This window comes from Lampetra fluviatilis, chromosome 43 (assembly GCF_964198595.1).
Source record: "Lampetra fluviatilis chromosome 43, kcLamFluv1.1, whole genome shotgun sequence".
Classification (NCBI taxonomy): domain Eukaryota; kingdom Metazoa; phylum Chordata; class Hyperoartia; order Petromyzontiformes; family Petromyzontidae; genus Lampetra; species Lampetra fluviatilis.
The window spans coordinates 639367-648816 of record NC_136317.1 but is presented as its reverse complement, the minus strand read 5'-3'; the positions used below and the strand labels follow the sequence as shown (position 1 = coordinate 648816).

General features: G+C 44.3%; 1 protein-coding gene across 4 annotated transcripts in view; it reads right to left on the bottom strand.

Moving 5' to 3' along the window:
* Positions 1 to 223: 223 nt before the first annotated feature.
* KPNA3 (karyopherin subunit alpha 3) overlaps positions 224 to 9450 on the bottom strand; it is a 28162-nt gene continuing 18935 nt past the window's right edge. For 2 of the 4 annotated variants that reach the window (XM_078876052.1, XM_078876055.1), the window contains exons 12-17: positions 8249 to 8377; positions 7254 to 7358; positions 6841 to 6912; positions 4863 to 5025; positions 3340 to 3434; positions 224 to 3229 (exon numbers count right to left, since the gene is read on the bottom strand). In XM_078876052.1, the coding sequence (XP_078732178.1) occupies positions 3131 to 3229; positions 3340 to 3434; positions 4863 to 5025; positions 6841 to 6912; positions 7254 to 7358; positions 8249 to 8377 (663 nt within the window). In that variant the 3' untranslated portion in view covers positions 224 to 3130. Of the gene's footprint in view, positions 3230 to 3339; positions 3435 to 4862; positions 5030 to 6840; positions 6913 to 7253; positions 7359 to 8248; positions 8378 to 9450 lie in introns of all 4 variants that reach the window. The other 2 variants (XM_078876051.1, XM_078876053.1) reach the window with 1 other exon arrangement.

Sequence of the window (9450 nt, the reverse complement as noted above, 5' to 3'; positions counted from 1 at the left end):
GACGACCGCTTGTGTTGCCATCGAAACGTCGTGACATTTGTATTCACTTTATTTTTTTAATAGTGCCTATCTACTTGACTTTACCTAAAGAACCAGAGTAAGACCCTTATTTTAAACCGGTCTTGAGACTCGGCAAGACATTCACGTGTATATTGACATGTGCATGATAGTATTTATTGTAATATGTGAAGTATTTATTTATATACCACACGACCCTCAAAAATTACTTATGGCTGTTTTTATTAACAGACAATTACTGTATGTTACATGAACATTAACAAAAAAAAAGCTACACATTCCTTCCAAAATATTATCATGGTTGATTTTTCAAAGCAATGTAACAGTATATTCTGCTCTATAATCGGCCATATTAAAAACAAAAAAATAAACTCATTACGGTCAAAAAGGCACAAAATAAATCAAATTGCCTGCTCCAATACTAACACATGAGCCACCTTAAGGGCATTATACCATTAACTACTCCACCATACGCTTAGCCAAAATGTCCACTTTAAAAATTTCCTGTTAAATAATAACAATAAAGTGTAAATTCGCATAATTCGGCGCAAGTAAAATCTTGCAAAGTTTTTAAAAAATCTTGTATCGCAAGCGATACAAGGACGAGAAGTCCCTTAAAGTGGCTCAAAGAAGGGCGGGTTTGCGGGGAGGAAACAGAAATACAACAAAACTGAAAGATGTTGACATAAAACGTGTTAAGTTGTCGTTTTGTTTTTTATATAAACGTGTTATCGGCTCGTTCAAGAGCGAAGCTTGCCCTCTGGTGTGGGAACGTCATCGAGGGCGCGGCAGCCGGCGTGTTGTGTGATGCCAAAGTCATCGACGACGGCCATTCACAGCAGCGAAAGAAACAAAGCGCGAAGACAAACTTGCCCCGTGACCCGCAGCGCTCACGAGGTGCTGAGAGGTAACCCCACCTAAAATTCCGATGCGCTAAACAAAAACCCCAAAATGCTCCAATCGACAAAAATTACTGTTCTTTTTCTGTTTTTTAAATTTCTCGATAGACAAAAGTAGAGAAAACATGTTCACGATTCTAAGCTAAACAACCAATGCCAAGTCCTCTTTGCTTCTAAAACTGCATAGTAACGGTTGGTTCTAACTTCAATTGTAATCATGATCACACGTTATTGGTTTCTTTGATAATTTCATTTTAAAATATTCGTCAAAATGTGCATGTTGATGTTCAGATGTACGTGTTTTTTTATTGTCCGTGCACCATGATACACACAAGCAGAAAACTATTTTCCATAAGTGAAAATGTTTACTTGGTGGGCAAAAACTGCTGCACGCGCCCATGCGCATGAGGGAGGTCAGTCTACAACCCAAGTAAATCTGTAAAAAATTTAAATGCATCAACGAAAACAAACAAGCAAGAAGAAATGTTTGCACACTGTAATATATATATTTTTCGCGTTCCTATAAATGTTTGGGCATGCCGCCATTTCATCTGCCCGGTTCTACATCAACACGACAGCCTGATAAGACTGGAAAACAAAAATAAAGAATTTTAAATTAATTTAGTCAATTTACAACCGAAACGACAGCAAGTCTTATTTACTTTCGTTCTTTTTTTAATATTTTACGTTTTGTACAAATGCGGCATTTGCCAATGTTCCTTTGTGTGCACAATGTTCATTTACACTGGAGAGGAATCCCAGGGCAGAGCCCAAAGAGAACGTGCAATGGAACAGCAGTCAGCCTTTAACAAACCCACCCCCCCCCCTCTCCGTAAAAACAATAAAGCGGAAACAAATTAGAACTGCTGCAGAAATGTAAATGCTAGGTTTGTTGCAGTTTAAATTTTTAACAAAAATATTGTAAGCAGAATTTAAAGCCTACAATTACTCCATAACACAAATGTGTAACATGGTGATGCCAGAACAGCAATGCCCATATCCCTGGTTACAAATTACAAGTTGGCAATTATGAAGCAAATACCACGCGTCTGACTTAAGTGCCGAGCAGTGATTAAACGGATGCGTAAAAAAAACCCCAACTGATTACAATTTTGCACAAGAACCCGCAGAGAAAGATGACATTGACGTCAAACAGTGACCGATGGTTGTAGCAAAATTTAGAAATGGAGAGCAAATCAAGAAAAGGATGCGATTTTTTATAATTTTGTAGGTTTTCGTGTCTGTTTATTTAATATATACTACAATAACATCCGTGAAACAAAATTTGCAAAGCAATGTTGAAAACGATATCAGCTCTGCTCAACAAGGGGGTTTTGCTAACGTCATTCAATACTGTTCTCCCAACGAATCGTAGGGTAGCTTTAATTTAGAAAAAAGTAACAGCCCATCTTTCTCCCCCCTATCACACAGTTTATGCCCTCAGTACAGCAATTACCTATTTGCAAAATGAAAGTTCATTAAAAAAACAAGTGTATAATTTAACGCTCTAATTTTATTCACTTTCGAGCCCACCCTTATCCTTACGAAGCAAAATTCACCCCAAGGTGGTGGGCAAAGTGAAACATTTTTACAATGTGGCTCAGAGGGCTGCGGCGACTGCTACGACATCTAAATGCTCACCCACGCGCGTTTACCAATGACACCGGCACGGCAAATGCTGAATGAAGCGCACGCTAACAACCCCATCGCTACGGAATTTAACCCCAACTTGTTTTGACGCCCCTCCACAGCACTCATCTGTAAATTTCATTGTTGCTGTTGTTGTTTCATAAGTTTCCAAACAAATTCACAAATGCGTAGAGTTTTTTTTTGCTTTTCATTAGTAAATCCACCACCCTAAAAATTGACTGAACAGTTTTGTTTGTGTTACGGTATTTTGTCTCTTTTACGGCCATCGTCGTTTCGCGTTGCCTTCAAACCCGACGGCGGCGTGGGGCGGACCGAGCCGCCGGGTGGGTGGTACGCGCAGCTGGGGCTAGTTGGGGAACGGCGGCGGACAGAGTGGGCGTGGCGGAATAAAGGAGCGTGAAAGGAGGCGTGGGCAGGGAGAAGAAAAATAAAAGAACAAAACTAAGAAGCCGCCCCTGCAGGACACCACGGTGTGACCCCCTTGGCCAAACCATCAACCCACAGCGCCCCGCCCCCCGACAACACCGCAACGGCCGCCACGCGCAGCCCCGTGAAACGGCAGCTTAAAACTTGAACCCCTCGGTGGGGATGTTGGAAGAGGGGTCGAAGGAGAAGGTTCCAGCTTGGTTGGTCTCCGGCAGGAGGCCTGGCTCCTCGTCAATCTGGGGTGGAGAAACGAGAGAGAGGAGGCGGACCCCCCATCATTTAGCCTTAAACAACGCCACCTGGGAAAGTTTGTGTCAGCGAGCGCCGAGTGAGGGCTTGAGCTTACGTCATCAGCTGAAAAGTATTGGTCGATGATCTCGTAGGCCAGCTTGTAGATGTCCTCATTCTCGTGCTGCTGAAGAGCTTCAATCTTCTCCAGGCCTGTGCGGGGGGACAAGTGGAATGTTACTTAAAGACGACGTTGCTTCCCAAAAGAAAGAGCTCTTATCTTTTTGATATGTATTAGAATATGCGGATCGCTGGCTTCTTATAGGAAGTCCGAAGTTGAATTTATTAAAAAAAACATGAAACGCAATGCACAAAAGAAGTCCCATTGGCCAATAAACGTCATTTTGTTTTTAAACGATTAAATAAATCCACTTGTTATTTAATGTTAGGATTGATTGGCTGATTTATTAACAAAGGTTTCAGCTCATGTTGAACACCCAACACGGACAAAGCTTTGGTATGCATCTGTGAGCAAAAGTCTCTTGGGGTGGGGTGTTATTTTAAAGGAACACGGTGTCCAATTGTGGCCCTGAGCCAGGCGGTTATTCGACATTCCCATGGCAGGGTGGCATTCTCCCGACATCACACACACACAGTCACTCACACACACACACGCCGTCACACACACCACCATCAACACACACTACACACCATCACACCTTCCCACAGTGGGACTCGTTTTATATACACAAGCCAGGACTTTTGGGTTGTGACTTTGTGGCAGATAATTGAAACTCAACCACTTTCACTGTAACAATATGGTTTTTCCCCTTTTTTCTGGCAACAAAACTGAAAATTTTTTACGCGAAATCACGTCAGCATTAACCACAATACTTGTGGTCAGATTGCAAACAAAAACACTGATAATATATGCATTGTCTTTGAAACTGATTGGTCCACACCAGAGGCGGCTTTCTTTTGAGCCTCGTCTCAATTGGTGCGAGACCAGAGGGCGCCAAAAGGTCATCACTGCCCACACCGTCAATGCCGCAAGCCTAGCCATAGCTTCCTTCTATCAGATTCTACAACGAGCAGCAGCAAAATCAGATTAATAACAAAGGTTTTGGGGTTAGATTGCGTTATTTAGAAATGTGTGGCAACCCTCCACCACCCAACACAGCCAATCAGTAAAAAAAGTGTCACGTTGACAAAAGACAAAATGGTTCACTACTTTAGCCCACGGTGTGTTGAAGAGTGAATCCACAGATTACTACAATTATGAGAACAACTTTTATTTATTTTACCAGGTCAGGCCCACTGACCTATCTAGCTCTTTTTCAGAAGCAACCTGGCCACAAATGATAGCTCAATGAAGTGGCTTATCAACTGGAAAATTATAGCAGCCAAATACTGAAAAAGCACGGTTCTAAATGTGGAGGGAAAAACCGGAGGACCCAGAGAGAAAAGTCCATGCGGACCACGGGGAGAACACGCAAGCTCCAAATATACAAGCGTCAGGGGATCAGGATCTCCTGTATACCAGGCAGTTAACATCGCTTATTTAGCGTCAACAAGGGTGTGCTTAAACCGTGGCATCTCCTGGCCACAGGGTAAAAAGCCAAGAGTTGGGTTCCGGCCCACCTCCGCACTCCTCGATCACGCTGGCAATCGTCTCCACCTCCTCGCCCGCCATCTTCAGGATGTTGTTGAGGCCATCGAGCACCACCTGCACCACCTGCGGGTCCTTGACGGCGAGCAGTGCGCAGAACGGCGGGATCACGTTCTCCCGCACCAGGTACTCCACCTGCCACGCGCACACACGCGCACACGCGCAGCCCGCGGGTGGAAAAGTGTAGCCGGGTGGCGACGGCGTAGGGATGGGGTCGGGGGGCAAGGGCGGTTGAGCAACGACGGCGTGGACCCAATCACGGAATGCTCTCGAAAAACACAAAGCAGGGACACTTTTTGGGCCAAATTTCCTTCACAGCTGCGCACTGTCGTGTCAGAATTTTGGCACGATTGCAAAATAATGAACAAAAATTACATGCAGCCAATCGGTAATCCCTCACTCCTACTCGTAACCTCAATCCACCCACACATGGTTGTTATGCGCATTAACATTTACATACTCGTGAGCCCAAGAAAATCTTTTGACGGCAGCAATATTTTTTTTACGGAAGCCACGAGCTCCAAGGTAACACGACCACTACTCGAGAAAAAGGTAAAAAAAAACCCTAAATGATCCGGAAGATATTGCAAGGGGGCCAGGAGATGGCAGTACAACTATGAATTATTGAGCTTGTACGGAGCTTTGACATGTCTCCCTTGATGAGCAAGAGTTGTGTGTACTCAGAGATTCCTCTCACATGCCAGACACTCACAGATTGAATTAGCCAAATTTCTCAATACAAGGCCTTTCTTAAGAATCGACAAGGACATTTGAACGAAATAACAAAATTAGAAATTTTTCAAAATTTTTACTACACCGGCAAGTAACGTCATGAGGTTAATTATAACCAGATGTCGTTTTAAGGATGTTAATCCTGCCAGCGATACAGATGGCACGAGCGTAAAGCAACAATGATGGCCACAGGAGTCTTGGAACGAGCCGGCTTCTGCTGGCCCATGTCTGTCCATTCGTTTTACCTTCCCTGCAGACGGCAGGACATTCTGCAAGGAATACGCTTTTGGTTGCAAATATCACAGCCACTGACGATGACCAATAATAACAACAAAGTCGCTTACATAGGAAAGCCTCAACCAAGTCCCAAAACCCATTTTTAACAAGGTACTGCATGTAGAAGTGTATAGACAATTCCATGTTAAGGAGCGCTTTACACGTGGGGGTAAGAATAGCACAGGAGAAACCCCGTACAAAGAACCAGGCGAGTTCACAAACCTACCTGCTTGTCTTCCATGTACTGGCCAGTGCACACATCTGGGAGGTTTGGAAGTCTCACAAATCTACGTGACCCATCAAAAGCCGAGCCGCCAAGATGCTTAAACAGAGGCATGCGTAAACCTTGCCACCTCTTGGTGGCATTGGTGGTCGAGGCTACAGCGTACCACGCACCTGCAACCCAGTCGGGAGGCCGAACCGATGGTGATTTTATGCAAGGCGACGAGGCGCTTCCCACTAGTGGGCAGCACAGCAAGTAGGTTGGGGACCTCTGTGCAGATTGCCAAGTGCTATTCATTCACATTCATGGGCTCTCCTCTCAGGGCACTTTGGTTATTCAACGTGTAAAACAATACTCAGAAAAGCAACCAATCAAAACATTGCAAAAGCAGGGCGCTCCTAAAACTGTGCCTCGAGACGCATGCACACATGGAGGCGGCCATCGTGTTGCCAAATACCCTTAAACTTACGGCACTTTTTGGAAAGAGCAATAAGAAAACAAAAATTATTTAGTTTGATTAGGGAGCAAGGAGTGCAGGGGGGCTAAGGAATGCTCGTTGAGGAAAGTTCACTGACACAATTGTCAAATTTCAGACAAGATCTAGGAGACATTGCATTAGACCAAATTTTTGTAACCAAAATTAAGGAACTCAATATCAAGAGCCTCAAACTCTGCGCCAGATCAGCGAGGGGGGAAGGAGAAGGAGGTGTGTGTGATACCTGGTCCTTTCTGCCACTGATGGTGAGGTTGCTGATGGCCCACGCTGCCTCTTTCTGCGTGCCAAAATCTCCCTGCCATGCGAATAAGACAGACATCACGATGTCAATGACAGCCCTTCTTTCCACTGTCCGAAAAATCATGGTAAAACGCATGTACGTGTATCTGCAAGCATGCTTCATGTGTGTGCATGTGAAACGTGGATCCTCTTTACAGAAACACCGGCTTGAAATATTTGGGATGGTCTGCAAACAATCCATCCTGGGCTTGCCCACATTGCAACGTGCGAGGCGTTGTGTTTATGTGCGCCTGTTTTTTTAATGTACATACATGTTATCTGGAAATATCCACTTGTCATTACGTGCGTTTATATGTGGGTATAGGTCTGTGTGTGCCCATGCTGGATGCTAGGCACCTTGGCCAGGTGGTGGATGATCATGGGAATGAGGCCGGCATCAATGACAGCCTGCACCTGCTGCTGGTTCCCAGCCGTGATGTTTGACAGGAACCACACGGCCTCCTGCAACAGGCCACAGCACGAGCAGCACGAGCATACAATCGACATCGTCAGCATATATCAATCGACAACACACATAAATTAACTGCCCAAGGTATACGTCATCACAATCACATTCAGTTCAATGCAAACCTTCTGTTGGAAACCTACATCACGTCTGTATTATATATCTACAGCGCTTGTCAATCCACTGGTCAAGGGGTTAATTTGACCACCCAGCTTGTGAGTTTGTTTTGAGGTGGGAGCTTAAGTGAAGCACAGCGATGGATTTCACTGCACTGCCATCATCTATGACACCAGTTTGATGCGTGGCCATCACCCATCCAAGCACTATCCAGGCTCAACCTTGCTTCGTTTCCGAGACCTGACGAAACCAGATGAATTCCTGATGTTGTAACAGACTGAGGCTCAAAAGAAAGCCGTCTCTGGTGTGGGCCAATCAGTTTCAAAGGCAATGCATATATTATCAGAGTATATATTTTTTTGCATTCTGACCACAAGTTTTGTGGTTAATGCAGACATGATTCCTTGTAAGGTTTAAGTTTGGTGTTTTAACATCTTAACACCTGTTATGTTGCCAGAAAAAGGGGGAAAACCTATTATTGTACTGAGCCTCTTTAGTAATAACTTGTAGCAAGAACTGGAGTAATATGTTTATTTATGGAAACACTTTTAGTTGCACTTCTAGGCTCAACTGAAAGGAATCCTCGACAGTATGTGTCCGGACACCCTGGGGGGGACACCGCTGCTTTGGCACGCCAACTCATCTGCAACGAGAGAGTCGTTTTCTGGGCCGAGTCTCCCTTTCAGTGGGTGGCAATCGACAGCGGACGTTCGATTGCTAAGGAAGGCGGCACCTCAGCAGCGGCAATCCACGCGGTGCGTGAGCGCACCTTGTTGATCTTCTCCTTGGCGTGCGTGAGCAGCGCGGGGAAGTGGGAGAGAGCGTCGCAGTTGAGCACCACCTGCGTCTGCTCGTCCGTGCCCGTCACGATGTTGCCCACGGCACGCAGTGCCGCGGTCTAAACCGGCACCACGACACCGGAGGGCACGCGCACACACACACAAAATACTCGATTCAAGAAACGTATCGACTCTCATCTATTATGTGCTCAATATATATATGCATGTAGTACTTCTTTCGCACCGTGTGGTCAACCATGCTCATCGAAAGTGCTGTTTATTGCGGGTGACTTGGCTTGTTGGGCTTTTGAGCATGTGACTCAGGAACCATGATACAAAAAATATGCAGGCAGATGCCTTATTCTTGATGAGCAGATTGATGAAATATATAAATGTGTGGAGACATTTTTCAATCCACTGCTGGGTCAAAGGTTTCCCATGCCCTGAAACAGTAAACATTTTATTAAATGTATTTAATAAGAACACCTGCATTGCCTTTACAATGGAAATCTAACAAGTGTGATTCATTAGTTTTTCATTGTGACTTGCTACATTAAAGCAGCAGTAACAAGCCACACACAATTGCCATTGTGGCTAGATGTTAACTACCTCGCCTGGTATACAGGAGGTCGTGGGTTCAATCCCGACCCTTACGCCTGTTAATTTGGAGTTTGCATGTTCTCCCTGTGCTCGCGTGGATTTTTCTCGAGGTTCTCCAGTTTTTCCCACATTTATGAACGAGCATTTAAAGTATTTCTCTGCTATAAATTTCAACATAATCCACTTCGTTGAGCTATCATTTGTGGCCAAGTTGCTTCTGAAAAAGCGCTATATAGTTCAGTGTGCCTTACCTAGTAAAACAAAAATAGTTTAATAATTTGAGTTTTTAAACAGACGTAAAATACTGATCGCACAATAACTTCTATTTTACCTATTATTTTACATCTAAGTTCACTGCAGCGACAACTCGAAGCCATTTCAATATAGCGCAAACCAAACATCACACAGGCATTTCCACCACTGTATACACGTAAACTACCAACACTTCTGTAATATTAAACATCACGCACCTAACATACAGAGTATAGTACACTCACACGATCAAAAAGTGCACTCAAAACCACAAACAAAACTTATAAGAACACAAGTATCACGCATATGTAACCCAAACAAAACACGCAACATAAACCAC